Source organism: Ornithorhynchus anatinus, chromosome 2 (assembly GCF_004115215.2).
Source record: "Ornithorhynchus anatinus isolate Pmale09 chromosome 2, mOrnAna1.pri.v4, whole genome shotgun sequence".
Taxonomy (NCBI): Eukaryota; Metazoa; Chordata; class Mammalia; order Monotremata; family Ornithorhynchidae; genus Ornithorhynchus; species Ornithorhynchus anatinus.
In genome coordinates, this window is record NC_041729.1 from 111,334,149 (window position 1) to 111,349,549 (window position 15,401).

General features: G+C 42.4%; 1 protein-coding gene across 2 annotated transcripts in view; it reads right to left on the minus strand.

Annotated features, from left to right (window-relative positions):
- Positions 1-15,401, minus strand: part of SLC9A4 (solute carrier family 9 member A4) — a 51,047-nt gene that overhangs the window by 8,973 nt on the left and 26,673 nt on the right. For both annotated transcript variants that reach the window (XM_007666806.4, XM_001514608.5), the window contains exon 9: positions 5,694-5,790. In XM_007666806.4, coding sequence (XP_007664996.1) covers positions 5,694-5,790 — 97 coding nt within the window. The remainder of the gene's footprint in view (positions 1-5,693; positions 5,791-15,401) is intronic.

Here is a 15,401-nt window from a genome sequence, read left to right on the forward strand (position 1 = left end):
GGTCCCTGATTTTAAATTTCTGCCTTGTCTCCACCTTCTCTTTCAACTCTGTGAGTAGGAACAGCCTTAGGGGAATTTTCTCAACTTCAGAAGCAGCTTCTGTCAGAGTGGGTGCGGGTGTGGCCAAACAAACCAATCTTTGGTGCCTCCCCTTAGCTATCTTGACTGCAGCCAAAGGTGGGACCAGCACAAAGGCTTGGGCCTCAGCCAGTAGGGCCAGGGGCCTTCACGTACTTCTTCATAGGTCAGCCTAGGCTGTTCCTGTTGCCTGGTTCCCTGCTTCTCCTACCAATAGGAAGTGAAGGCCAGAGGGAGATGTAGGATACAAGTCCCACTTTAACCCACCACATCTAGGTTGGATCTAAACTAATCTTGGGGTACAGGATGCAGGGAGAGGAGACCTGCTCCACTTAGGAGTGGCCCAGAGAGCTCTGACTCAGCTCAAACCCAGCCTCAGGACCCCTCCATAAGAAGGGGTCCAGGGCTGAATCAGTTTTGCTCTCCAGCATCCTCAGATCCCATCTAAATTCCCCACTACTGAATGAAGAGGGTTTGAGTCCAGAACTGTTGTCCCCTGGGCCACGTCCTCCCACTCTCCTGGAATGCCCTCCCTCTTCACCTCCACCAAACTAATTCTCTTCCCCTCTTCAAAGCCCTAATGAGAGCTCATCTCCACCAAGAGGCCTTCCCAGATTGAGCTTCCCCTTTTCCCTCTACACCCTCTGCTGCCTCTCTACCCCCCCTTCACCTCCCCTCAGCTAAACCCTCTTTTCCCCCGCCTTTCCCTTAGCTCCTCCCCCTCTCCTTTCCCCTCCTCTCAGCACTGTGCTCCTCTGCTCATTTGATTATATTTTTATTATCCTATTTATTTTGTTAATGAGATGTACATCACCTTGATTCTATTTATTGCTATTGTTTTATTGAGATGTATATCCCCTTGATTCTATTTATTGCTATTGTTTTTGTCTGTCTCCCCCGATTAGACTGTAAGCCCATCAATGGGCAGGGACTGTCTCTATCTGTTGCCCACTTGTACATTCCAAGCACTTAGTACAGTGCTCTGCACATAGTAAGCGCTCAATAAATACTATTGAATGAATGAATGAACTGGATTCCTATGATGACTTTGTTTGGAAAAAGATCCCACCTTCACCTGGATGGTGCCAAGCACTTAGTACAGTGCTCTGCACACAGTAAGCGCTCAATAAATATGATTGAGTGAATGAATGGACATTGCCCCTAGGGTTGGATCAGGAATGAAACAGGAGAGAGGGGCCTAGACATTTTCCCAATGGCTCTCAAAATTACATGTCTAGGTCATGTCTGACACCCTAGGACAATTAAGCAATCGTATTTATTGAGCAATTGCCTTGTGCAGAGCACTGTACTAAGCTCTTGGGAGAGAACAGTATAACAGAGCTGGTAGACATGTTCCCTACCCACAATGAGTTTACAGTCTACAGGGGATTCAGCAAAATTGTTCTAGGAATGGCTCCCAGTTGCCTAGGTTAAGGACAGCACACTGCATATTAAGAGGTACAGTGAGAGGTTTAATTTATCTGGAAATGCTGATTACTTCACTGACACTTGTTCCATAATTCCTTGATCTCTCCCAAAAGTTTCACCCACTGAGGTGTGAAGACAGGAGTCACTCATCACAGTTCAGATGGAGAAATCCAGCCAGTGAAAAGTCAGACAGTCAACAGGTGGTGACACCTGGAAGGAAAGTGGGGCAGGTCTCCTGCTGCCTGGACCAGCCTCCTCCTTTCACCTGAGACCACTGCAGCAAAAACCCACACCCTGCAGGAGCACAAGGTGGCAGAAGTCCCTTAATAATGTTCAGGAAATTGACTGGGAAGGCTCTAGAGGTTGGGGATCAAGGACTACTTGCCTGAAACATTATAATAATAATACCAACAACAATAGGAGAGAAGCAGTATGGCCTAGTGGATAGAGCACAGGTTTGGGAGTCAGAAGCTCATGGTTTCTAATCCCGGCTTCACCACGTGTCTGCTGTAAGACCTTGGACAAGTCACTTCACTTCTCTGTGCCTCAGTTACCTCATCTGTAAAATGGGGATTAAGACTCTGAGCCCAATGTGGGACAGGGACTGCTTCCACCCTGATTTGCTTGTATTCCCCCCTCCAGCACTTAGTACACTACCTGATACAGAGTAAGCTCTTACCAAATACCACAATTATAATTATTATTGGTGTTGTAGTATTTGTTAAGCACTTACTATGTGGGAGGCCGGGGGTGGGGGAGGGGGCCTAGGGAGCAGGGGGAGACCCGCTTCCTGCAGAAGCGCCATGGCGTAGCAGACCCCGGAGGCAGAAGGTTGTGGGTTCTAATTGCAGCTCTGTCGCTTGTCTGCTGGAGGACCTTGGGTGGGTCACTTCCCTGGGTCTCAGTGGTCTCATCTGGAAAATGGGGGTGGAGACCGTGAGCCCCACCTGAGCTTGAATCTACCCCAGCACTTAGAACATTGCCTAGCACATAGTAAGCGCATAACAAATGTCATCATCATCATCACTATCCTAAGCCTTGGAGTAGATTTGAGATAATAGTGACTGATAGTTCCTGTTTCACATGGGCCTCATAGTCTAAGGAGGAGAGAGTCCAGAGAGTGAATCCCAATTTACAATTGAGGAAACTGTGGTACAGAGAAGTTAAGTTACTTGCCCAAAGTCATACATAAGACAAGTGGTAGAGCCAGGATTAGAACCCATGACCTTCTGATTCCCAGGCCTGTGCTCTTTCCGTCCTACCCATCTCAGCTCTCAGCATCCTTTCCGCTCTGTGATGGCTGAGGACTGGCCCCCTCAAGGACATTTTAACTGACATATTTTTACTGTAGATATTTTTATTGTTGAAGCTTAACCTGTCTTTATTACATTTACCTAATCTTCCATTTTATGTGTTTGTCCTTCCCCCATTAGATTATGAGTCTTCAGCAGGCCAGGGACTCCCATCAGAATTGATTTCCTTATATTTCTTGCCAGTGCCTAATACAGCATCCTTCCTATTGTAAGTGCTATATAGCAATGTAATGTTAGTATGAAAATATTTCATAATGATCAATACTTCATAGTATGCTTTAATGTGACACTGTATTCTATTTTAATATCTGAATTATTACAAAGATAAGCATGTCAGCATGTGAACACCATACAATTTAAAGAACAGATGAATCACCACTACTGGATCAGGCCAGTGGTCCAACCAGATCAGAATTCTGTCTCTAACAGTAGCAGTTGGATGCCCAGAAGAAGCATGCAATGGTTGCCTTCCTGGACAGTCATGGCTAGGGATGGATCATCTAACATATCCAACTTTTCTCTTGTCATTCCAAACTTCCTCCAGTAACTCATTATGAACTGCTCATCCATAAATTTAGCCAAACTCTACTTGAAACCCGATACTCACCCAGTTCTCCTATAATGAGCTCTCCCCACTAGTGTCCTTCCAATGTCTGCTGAGGCTCTGTTCCCTGCATTTTTTTTTTTGGTATTTGTTAAGCACTTACTCTGTGCCGAGAACTGAACTAAGCACTGGGTAGATTCAAGCTAATTAGGTTAGACAAAACCCATGTCCCACATGGGGCTGATGGTTTTAATCCCCATTTTACAGATGAAGTAACTGAGGTCCAGAGAAGTGAAGTGCATTGCCCAAGGTCACATAGCAGGCAAGCAGCAGAGCCAGGATTAAGACCCAGGTCCATCTGATTCCCAGGCCAATGCTCTATTAGGCCAGGCTGCTTCACAGCATCATGCTCTATGCATTGTGGGCTGCCCATGTGGACCTAAACTGGGCTGGTCACCCTGATACCTGCCTGACAGATGCCTGCATGACTCCTCCGGGTTCCAGCTGCCCCCACCCAAATCAGCTCTGTGTCGTTCTCTACTGGACCACCTTAATGCCCACTGAGTTCACAAACCAACTCTCCTTCATATCACTGGGGAATTATCATCCTGACCCACCTTCCACCACCCCAGCAGGAAAGGGAGAAGCAGCTGCAACCTGGTGCCGCCTCCACAAAGCCTCTGGAAGACTGAGGCAGCTGCTGCTGCTGGATCACTCACTATGGCTGCAGTGTGATTGTTGTCTCTGAGCCACAAGGAGTGCGATATTCTGCTCTTCTAACCCAGCACCCTATTGAGCTTTGTTTCTGTCTATATGTTGTCTTAGTGTTGTTTCATCTCTCCTCATGAATCTGTCACCACCCCCCGCCCTTCCTTATTTTTAGATGGTGAGCCCCACAAGGGACAGACACCATGTCTAACCCACCTGTGTATTCTTTCCCAGCGTTCAGTATAGGGATCTGTGTTTAATAATGCCATTACTACTGATAGGGGTTGTGTGTTTGCAAAGCCCTACATTAAAGAAAACCTGCACTGAGCATGTGCATGTTCAACTGTTTCTTCTAATACTGCAGGGTGAATGCAAGGGGATTGCATTGTCAGACAAGCATTCCCCAATTCTCTAGCAATACGAGTAGTGAAAATGCCCATACAACTACCTGAGGTAACAATGTCCTTTTGTTTAACATCCACTGGGGGAGAAAAGTGTTTCCTTTGATTTGTTAGCCTATTCCATCAAGTTTCCATGTTGCCCCCATCTTGGTGGAGTGAAATCTGCTGCACAACCATTCCGGGTTTGCCCTGTCCTCATCCATCTTGATTTTGTTAAGTTCTATCATATAATAATAGTAGCAGTTAAGTGCTTACTATATGTCAAACACTGAATTAAGCACTGGGAAAATACAAGATAATCAGGTCACACATGGGGCTCACAGTCTAAATAGGAGGGAGAACCAGCACTGAATTACCATTTTGCAGATGAGGGAACTGAGACACAGAGAAGTTAAGTGATTTGCCCAAGGTCACACAGCAGACGAATGGCAGAGTTGGGATTAGAGCCCAGGTCCTCTGACTCACAGACCTGTATTCTTTCCACTGGGCCATGCTGCTCCTCAAACCCCCTCTCAAGCTTTCTTAGTCATTTCCACCTGAAATCTGTTCTCCTGTGGATCCTGCTCCCTGTGAACATCTTGATAGCCCTTTCAGAAATTATTACTTTAACCTATATCTTCTATCTCATTTTTCAAGAATAGTAATAGAATTTATTAAGCACTTACTGTATGCAGGACACTCTACTAAGCACTGGAAAAAAAATCACGGGTGAGAATTATACATAGATCTATCCCTCCAAGGGCTCACAGTCTATGGAGTTATCCCTTTTCTAGTTCCGATCTTAATCTCCCTCCTCCAGAAAGACTCACTCTTTTTTTCCTTCTAAAACAGTACAGTATTCCTTAGATTGTATTCACCCTGCCCACCTTTATCCCCTTGGGAATTCCTGATTTATTGGGAATTGCAGCTGTGCACTCTGGGTTTTTTGGAGCCTGGACTGGAAGCTTCAGAGGGATAGTTTGATTTCAGAGCGAGGGTAGCCTGACCTCTAGAGTCATTTTCTGGGATTTACCTCCCCCTTTCCTCACTGCAAGCCCCACCTCCAGGAGGAAGGTTTCCTATGTCTGTGAAAGTCCAGAATCTCAGCTTCTTTCTGGTTTCCCTGCCGGAGTTGAGGCCTGCCTTTCCCCTTGCAGTAGCCCGAGCTGGGCAGGGCCGCTAGTTTTGTGTTCTGCCAGAGAAAAGCAAAGAGCAGGAACAATTCAAATGAATTTTACCCACCCTTTGTCGCACTTGGTACATGTTGTGGCTGAGAATGTCCCTCATGGACTCCACGTCGGCTGGGGAAAGCCTCTTGGTTCCTTGAATTCTCTGGGTCCTGAAAACACAATTGGGAAGAAACCAAAGCATCATGCTTCTTCTCTTAGGGAAACTGCCATGAGAGTTGGACCAAACTTGGCTTTCATTTCTGTGCCCTCTGAGGGCTACTCCTTTTCTGGCTTATTCCGCAAAGGACTTAAAAAAACCCCTCAAAACACTTCTTTGAGGAAACATTTTTTTTCACCACTTTTAGAATCAATTCAGCCTAAAATGTCTTGGTTCATGGCTTTAATATGTAAGATCCTCAAGGGCAGGGATCATGTCTACTGTTACATATTCTCACAAGCATTTAGTACATATTCTGCACACAGTAGGCATTCAACAAGTACCAATGATTGGTTATCTGAACGTTTGTGATGGCATTACTATTTAGGTGGCTTCCAGACCCATGACATTCTTTTCTTATGTATAATAATAATAATAAAGTTGGTATTTGTTAAGCGCTTACCATGTGCAGAGCACTGTTCTAAGCACTGGGGTAGATACAAGGTAATCAGGTTGTCCCATGTGAGGCTCACAGTTAATCCCCATTTTACAGATGAGGTAACTGAGGCATAGAGAAGTTAAGTGACTTGCCCTTAGTCACACAGCTGACAAGTGGCAGAGCTGGGATTAGAACCATGACCATGATATATGGCATCTTCATCTTAGATTAAGAAACTTCTGTGGGCCAGAGAAAGTCTTAATTTGATTTTCTTATACCTATCATAGTCCTTCAAACAGTTCCTCGAACACAGTGCCACTTAAAAGCAATGGCAATAAGAAGAAAAACAAGAACAAGAAACAGAACATTCTCCATTCCCTCCCCACTCCAATCTATCTTCCCTCTGCTGCCTAGATAATTTATATAAAGTATCGTTCTGCACAGATCTCCCTACTCTTCAGAAACCTCCAATGGACTCAATAAGCTCTCCCCTCCTTTTTAGCTTCTCTGATCTCCCACTAAAATGCAGCCAGCCACGTGACACACAACTCTTCAGCTCAATCACTTCTCACTCTCTCCTAACTAATCTTGTACCTCTCCCACTACAACTCACCCTACACACTTTACACCTCTAACGAGAACCTACACTGTACCTTGAGCTCAGCTATCTCACTGATGACACTTTGCCCACATCCATCCTATCCCTGGTCTGGAACTCCTTCCCCCTTTCATATATGACAGACCACCACTCTCCCCACTTTCAAAGGCTTAATAAAATGATATTTCTTCCAAGAGGCCTTCCCAAACTAAGCCCTCCTTTTCCCTGTTCCCTCTTCCTTCTCACTACCAAATCACTTGGATCTGTACCTTTAAAGTACTTGATATACACTCCATCCTCAGCCCCACAGCACATATGTACATATCCATAATTTATTTTTAATGTCTGCCCCCCCTCTAAACTATAAGTCCTTTGTGGACAGCAAACGTTTCTACCAACTCTATGACATTGTACTCTCCCAAGCTTTCAGTATAGTGTTGTGCACACGGTAAGTGCTCAATAAAAATAATTGGTTGATTGTTCTAACACCAACCTACTGACAGTATTTTGATCTTGGCTGTCTCACCATCTATCCCTTGCCCATGTCCTCATTTCGATCTGGAACTCCATCCCCTTTCAAAGCCAACAGACCACCACTTTCTCCATTTTCAAAGTCCTACTAAAATCGTATTACCTCCAAGAAGCCTTTCCTGACTAATCTCTCTATTCCCCACCCTATTTGCCCTCCATTCTGCATCAATTATTCACTCCACCGCCAGTCCCACAACATTTATGGTCATATCTCTATATTCTGCTGCAAGTCCTATCTGAAATTTATTTTAATATCTGTCTCCCCAACTAGATTGTATGCTTCTTGTGGGCAGTGATTGGGCTACCAACTCTATTGAACTGTATTCTCCCAAGATCTTGGTTCACAGTAAGTGTTTAAATAAATACCATTGATTTAATGATCATTGGCTCAGTATTCTCCTTGGTTAAAAATATTAGTTTAGAACAATATTATTAGTTACATACAAAACAAAATATTAGTTATGTACCTCATTGTGCCACAGTTTTCTAATCTTTAAAATGGGGTTAGAAAACCTGTTCTCCCACCCTCTTAGACAGTGAATCTTATGTGGGACAGAGACTGCGTCCAATCTGATTACCATGTATCTATCCCAACACGTAGAGAACTGCTTGACATATTTTAAATGCTAATAAATACCATCATTACTGGACACTGGGGCAAGTTGCCTCATTATAGACTGCAGCTACAGTGAGGCACATAACTTGCCCAAGGTGAGACAGTAGGCAAGGGGAGGGACTAGAACATGTACTGCTTGACTTCCACTCCAATGCTCTTTCCATAAATAACATTACTCCAATGCTAGCTAGGGACGTTGAAGGTGATTTGCTGTTTGCAAAGGGCTTGAAGGTTCTTAAATGATAGGCTCCTCATGTAGTGCACATATTTTTATTAGATTGGTTTTCATCTAGAACATGAACTTTCATGCCAGAGTTGTTGTTGAATGAAAGGTACAGTAACACAAAAGCCCTAAATTATTCCAGGATTTAACTTAGTCGTGAGGGAATTACCACTAGACTGTAAGACTGTAAGCTCATTGTGGGATGTGTCTACCAACTCTGTTATATTGTACTCGCCCAAGAACTTAGTCCAGTGCTCTGCCTGTGGTAGGTGCTCAATAAATACAATTGTTTGACCAATTGATTGGAATTGCAATTCATCCTTAAATTTATTTGTACAAAAAGTATTTGTAAATAGATTTATTTATTTGCACACATAGACAAAAATTTTAATGTTGAATATAGTAAAGTGTAATTTGGGCAAGTAAAAATGACATCTAGAAGAATAGTTCAGATTTACTGGAGCAGAAAATCATCTCAGATAAGGTGAAATAAGGAAAGTATTTTAATGACCATGTTAAACTTGATAAACATTATCCTGAACTTGGCTCTTTCCCCAGTTCAAACTGACCATTTAGGAAGGGATGAGATATAATTGTTATATTTATCTTGGTTACTTAAATGAATATATCTTCAAATATTTATGAATTCTATGGATGCAGTTTTCAGATACTCTTCTAGAATGGTGAAATTCAGAAGAAAACCTTTTTTTTTAATAAACTCCAGATCTACCAACAGAAACATTACCAAAATGATAACATCTATGCATTGAACTGATAACCTTACTCTGACAAAAGAATTTGCAATGAATCTGTTGAGTAAACCTGTTAGTCTACTAATTCATTTGTTACCTAAGCAAGTTTCAGATAACTTTAACTTTACCACAATTAAAATTGTGTGCCTCTCTGTGTAGGTAGATCCTTCCATTACAGAACCTCTAATAATTTCCCATCTACCCTCACATAAAACAAAAACTCCTCACTCTTGGCTTCAAAGCTCTCCATCACCTAGCCCCTCCTATCTCACCTCCCTTCTCTCCTCCTACAGCCCACCCCATACACTCCGTTCCTCTACCGCTAACCTCCTCACGGTCCCTCGTTCATGACTGTCCCGCTGTCGACCCCTGAACCTACCACTGACCTGGAATGTCCTCCCTCCTCACCTCCGCCAAACTACCTCTCTTCCTCTCTTTAAAGCCCTACTGAGAGCTCACCTCCTCCAGGAGGCCTTCCCAGACTGAGCCTTCCCTTTCCCTCCGCTCCTCCTCCCCTCCCCATTCCCCCACTCCCTCCCTCTGCTCTTTTCCCTTCCCCTCCCCACAGCACTTTTGCATATTTGTTATATTATTTGTCTATTTATTTTGTTAATGATGGGTATATATGATTCTATTTATCTTGATGATATTGACACCAGACTACTTGTTTTGTTTTGTTGTCTGTCTCCCCTGTTTAGCCCGTTGTTGGGCAGGGATTGTCTCTGTTGCCAAATTGTACATTCCAAGCGCTTAGTACAGTGCTCTGCACATAGTAAGCACTCAGTAAATATGATTGAATGAATGACTTCCTCACCATCAAGCAGGAAATCCCCACCGACAGCTTTAAGTCACTCAGTTGGCTCACTCTCTCCTACTAACCCTGCTCCTCTCCCGCTACAACACTGCCCACACACTTCACTCCTCCAATACCAACCTACTATCTACTTCACTGTTCTTCACTGTCATCTCTCTTGCCATTAATGCCATTTTTTTAAATATTTGTGAAACACATGTGCCAGACGCTGTATTAAGCACTATGATAAGTACAAGTTTATTAGGTTGAACAAAGTCTATGTCCCAGGTGGGGCTAACAGTCTTAATTCCTGTTTTACAGATGAGGTATCTGAGTATAAAACAGTTAAGTGACTTGCCCAAGGCCACATGGCCAAAAAATGGTGGAGATGGGATTAGAACACCAGTCCTCTGATTCCTGGGCTCCTTCTCATTCCACTAAGCCATGCTACTTCTCAAGCCCTTACTTACTTTGTAGAAGCCTCCCTCCTGCCTAGAACTCCCTCCCATTTAAGAACCTACAGTCCTCTGTTCTACTGATCTTCAAAGGCCTACTAAAATCACATCTCTTAAATGAAGCCTTCCCTGACTAATTTCTCTTCTCCCCAACCTGTTTCCTTTCACTACATGTCACCTTTGTATTTAGGTACTTACCTAACTCCTTCTCACTCCCTTCTTACGTTTATACCCTTAAACTCCATTGCTCCTTCACCATCTGTATTTTGTTTTAGGGTCTGTTTCTCCCGCTAGAATGTTCATTTCCTTGAGAGCAGTAATTGTGTCAACTTCCTCTAGTGTACTCTCCCAAGCACTTTGTACATCTATGCTCTTGGATCTGTTCCCTTTGGGCACTTAGTACTCACCCCACCCTCATCCCCACAAAATTTACATATATATCCATGATTTATTTATTTACATTAATATCTGTCTCTCCTTCTAGACTGTAAGGCCGTTATGAGCAGGGAACATGTCTACCACCAACTTTGCTATATTGTACTCTACCAAGTGCTTAGTAGAGGGCACTGCACACAGTAAGTGACTGATTGATTGATTGATCTGCACACAGTGAAGGTGCAGTAAATAGCATTAACTGACTAAAACACGTATCACATTTTCATTTACATATGTATAGCCCAGTCATATACAAACAGCCAACTTTCTGGCTGAAATTTTTGTTCCAGAGATAGATGCCTTGTAAGCCTATGTGAGCTCTGAAAATGCACATTGCTCTTTCTTAAGTAGTGGGCTCAGTTCTTTCTCTAATTAAAACTGAAGGTTCATTGCTCTCGTGCAGCTATTCTGGGAAGAGGTTTGGGAATCTTGATCCCAGAGGCTATGCATTTATTAATTCATTCACTTAATCAAATTTATTGAGTACTTACTGTGTGCAAATCACTGTACTAAGCACTTGGGAGAATACAACATAACAATAAACGACACATTCCCTGCCCACAACAGACTTACAGATTTAGAGGGGAAAACAGATATTAATCTAAATAAATAAATAAATAAATGACAGATATGTAAATAAGTACTGTGGGGCTGGGAGAGGTGATGAATAAAGGGAGCAAATACAGATGATGCAGAAGGTAGTGGGAGAAGAGGAAAGGAGGGCTTAGTAAGGGATGACCTCTTGGAGGAGATGTACCTTCAATAAGCCTTTGAGGCAGGGAGGGGGAAATGGTAATCGTCTGTCAAGGAGAGAGGGCTTCCCAGGCCAGAGGGAGGACATATGGCAGAGGCCAGTGGTGAGATAGATGAGATCAAGGTAAAGTGAAAAGGTCAGCATTAGAGGAGCAATAAATATATGAATATGCTATGGAGGAGCTGATCTTTTTTTCCCAGGGCCTCTAAGATAACCCCAAGAACTGGTAACAGTTAATGGTGGAGGAGATGAAAGTGAGTGGCTTAATGCAAAGACCTTGAGTTTGGGAGTCAGGAGACCTGGGTTCTAGGCTGACCTCTGCCTATGGTGCTTGTGCCTCAGTTTCTTCATTTGTAAAATGGAGATAAAATAGCTACTCTTCCTCCCTCTTAGATTGTGAGCCTCATGTGGGAGGGACTGTGTTTGATCTGATTACCTTAGGCCTACCCTAACACTTAGCATCATACTTTGGCTCATAGTAAGCACTTAATGAATATAATAATAGTAACATATGAGTATCTTTGCCACTCAATCAATGAATCATATTTATTGAAGTGCTTACTGTGTGCAGAACACTGTACTAAGCACTTGGGAGAGTACAATATAATAGAATTGGTAGATAGGTTCCCTGTCTACAATGAGCTTACAATCTAGAGGATCCCAGAATATTTGTTAGAAGTCTTATTTTGAACTGTTATCTGTGAAATGAAGGCTTAACTCCAAAGATAGCCATTACCTAACTAGAGGTCATGGTTTTGAAACACTATGATCACCATTCAATCAATTAATGCTTTAAATTTGAAAACTTACTGTATGCAGAGCACTTTACTACATTTTTGGGAAAGTATAATACAACAGAGTTGGTAGATATGCTCCCTGCTCACATGGAGCTTAAAGTCTAAAATCATTTATGCTCTTTTAAGATTTTTGAATTTTACTGATCCATTTTAATTCAAGTAATCTGAATTTTTAAATTTAAGATGAACAAAATATTGGGTTAGCCTTTAATCCTCAGATTTTCAAAACCATTACATGAGCTCTTCATCAAGTATTACTTATTCAATATTCTGTCTGTGTGGCCTGTGCCAGGGGTTTCTTAGACTCATGATTCATAGACTCTTAATGATCCTCAGGAATCACCAGCTCCTGAAAACCAAGCTCTGAGATTCTCAAAAACAATAGGATATGAGCCAGTTAAACAACATTGATTTTTCCCATTTTCAAAGGAGGTAACACTGAATCCACTCTTTTTTATGGAGTTTGTTTATTCAGATCTCAATCACCTTGAATTTAATAAAGAAACTTCTCTGTACTATGTACCAAACTGGCTTCCAGTGAGTTCAAGTCTAAATCAAAATGTATCTTGTGCCCTCCAAGTCTCCTTTCCATTGCATTTTGATTAATCAATCAGTGGTATTTATTAATAATAATAAATAATTATGGTTCTCATTAAGTGCTTACTTTGAGCCAAGCACTGTTTTAAGCACTGGGGTAGATACAAGTTAATCAGATTGGACACAGTCCCGGTCCCACATCGGGCTCAGATTCTTAATCACCATTTTATAAGGTAACTGAGGCACAGAGAAGTGAAGTGACTTGTCCAGGATCTCACAGCAGACATGTGACAGAGCTGGGATTAGAGCCCAGGTCCTTCTGACGCCCAGGCCTGTGCTCTATCCACTAAGCCATGCTGATTCTGTGATCACTTACTTTATGTACAGCACTGTGCTAAGTGCTTGGGAAAGTACAATGTAACAGAGTGAGAGATGTGATCCTTGTCCACAAGGAGCTTACAATCAGTCATTCAATCAACAGAATTTATTGATCGTTTACTGTGTGGTGAGCACTGTACTAAATGCTTAAGAGCTTCAAATTTTGTTTTAAGATCACTATCAGATTTTTTCTTCAAACCAAAGTAGCTCTACAGTGCTCTTGCAAACCATGAGGCTGGAATAAGAAGGGTTGATTTGAACAGACTGCTTCAATTTGTTATAGAAAAAAGTTTGTGAATTGTTTTTAGAGAAAACTTTACAAATAGCCCAAAGGGAAATGGTTGAAAAATTAATAAGGAACTACATGGATCAAAAATATGTTTTGTATGCAGGGCTGATTTTCAACTGAGATAAATGCTTCTCACAAACAATTTAGAAGCGCAGTAAATGTCAATCTGTGCCTCTCCATCTCCATGGAAAGGGAAATTTCTGAAGAATCTTCATTTTTTCACATGTTTTCAGATACCAAATGCAAGAAGACATTTTCTTTGAAAAGTATCCTCAGACCTGTACAGCAAAGCAGGTGGAAGTAGCTCCACTTCCAAGTGGATAGAAATGCTCATTGTTGCAGCTCTAAACATTAGCTGTCTTCTCAAGTAAACTCACTCAGTAAACTGAGAACTGTGACTGAAATCCATGCCATCCATAAATCAATTATATTTATTGGGCACATACTGTGTGCAGAGTACTGTAGTAAGCACTGGGGTGAGTATAATAGAATTGCTGGACACATTCCCGGCCTACAGTGGGCTTCAACTCTGGGGGAAGACAAACATTAATATGTCAGGTCAGAATAAAAAAATCACAAGTTAGGGGAGGAAAGTGTTCCATTCCTAGGCTAGCCGACTCCAATTTATCAAACTCCCAAGAGTAGACAGTGCGTTCTTGGTATTAACATCCACGTTAACAGTACTGAGATCTAGTCCTAGCGCTGCCCTTAACCCTAGTAGAAATCCTTGAACAAATGGAGGTCACAACAAAGTCTCTCCATCTGACACTTTGCTGGGAGAGAGGAGGGGTAACACATACCCATGATGATGTTGAGACAGTGTGCTGCAACCGAGGTGCTCCCCCTGCCCCTATCACTGCATGACAGTTCCAATAAGCAATACTTTATTAAACAGTCCGGAGGTGTAATGGAAGAGAGGTGTAGCCTTCAAAACAGCATGGATTTAAAACCTGGGAATCTCTCTGAAGATGTACCCAGAACTATAATAATAATAATAATGTTGGTATTTGTTAAGCGCTTACTATGTGCCGAACACTATTCTAAGCGCTGGGGTAGACATAGGGGAATCAGGTTGTCCCACGTGGGGCTCACAGTCTTAATCCCCATTTTACAGATGAGGGAACTGAGGCACAGAGAAGTTAAGTGACTTGCCAAAAAGTCCACTTCTCAAGGGGAAAAAGGCTTACACTGTTTCATAAGCCCAAACATCTGCTGTACACACATCTCATTTCCTGCTAAGATCTTTCCATGCTACTCTTTCTCACCAAGCATGGCTTCAGTGGAAAGAGCCCGGGCTTGGGACTCAGAGGACTTGAGTTCTAATCCCGGCTCCACCATTTATCTGCTGTGTGACCTTGGGCAAACCACTAAACTTCTCTGTGCCTCAGTTACCTCATCTGTAAAATGGGGATTGAGACTGTGAATTCCACGTGGGACAAACTGATTACCAGTGTTTAGAAAAGTACTTGGCACATAGTAAGCACTTAACAAATGTCATTATTAGTATTATCATTATTATTAATAAATATACTTCTCCTAAATCCAACTATCTGGCAAACACTTAAACTTTTCTCCTTTTGTGCAACTTCCTGGACATGGGGCTAATTTCCTGTACTCTATCTGGGTGTGATTGGTTCATAGCAAACTCTTTGTTTTTTCAGAATGTTTCTTCCTCAGATAGCACACTCCTTTCCACCACAAACACTCCAAGCATTTCTTCCCAAAGAGATAGTAGTGGCTGGGTAGTGGCTCTATTTGACTTACTTGAGCCACTCCAGAGGAAAATGTTATCTGCCATTTACCTGTATTTGGAAATAATGGAGAAATGGCAGGAGAAGCTAAGGCTCCGGGTTAAGGGAGATGGCGAGGGTTTAAGAAGAGAAGGATTGATGGAGGGTGAGAAATAGAAAACGGTATACTCTGCACTGTAGACACCTTAAAATGTGTTAACTTTGGCATGAAAAGGACTTTGAAAGGCTCTACCCAAACCAATTCAAGAAATTGTTTCCATAAAACTATCCATCCAA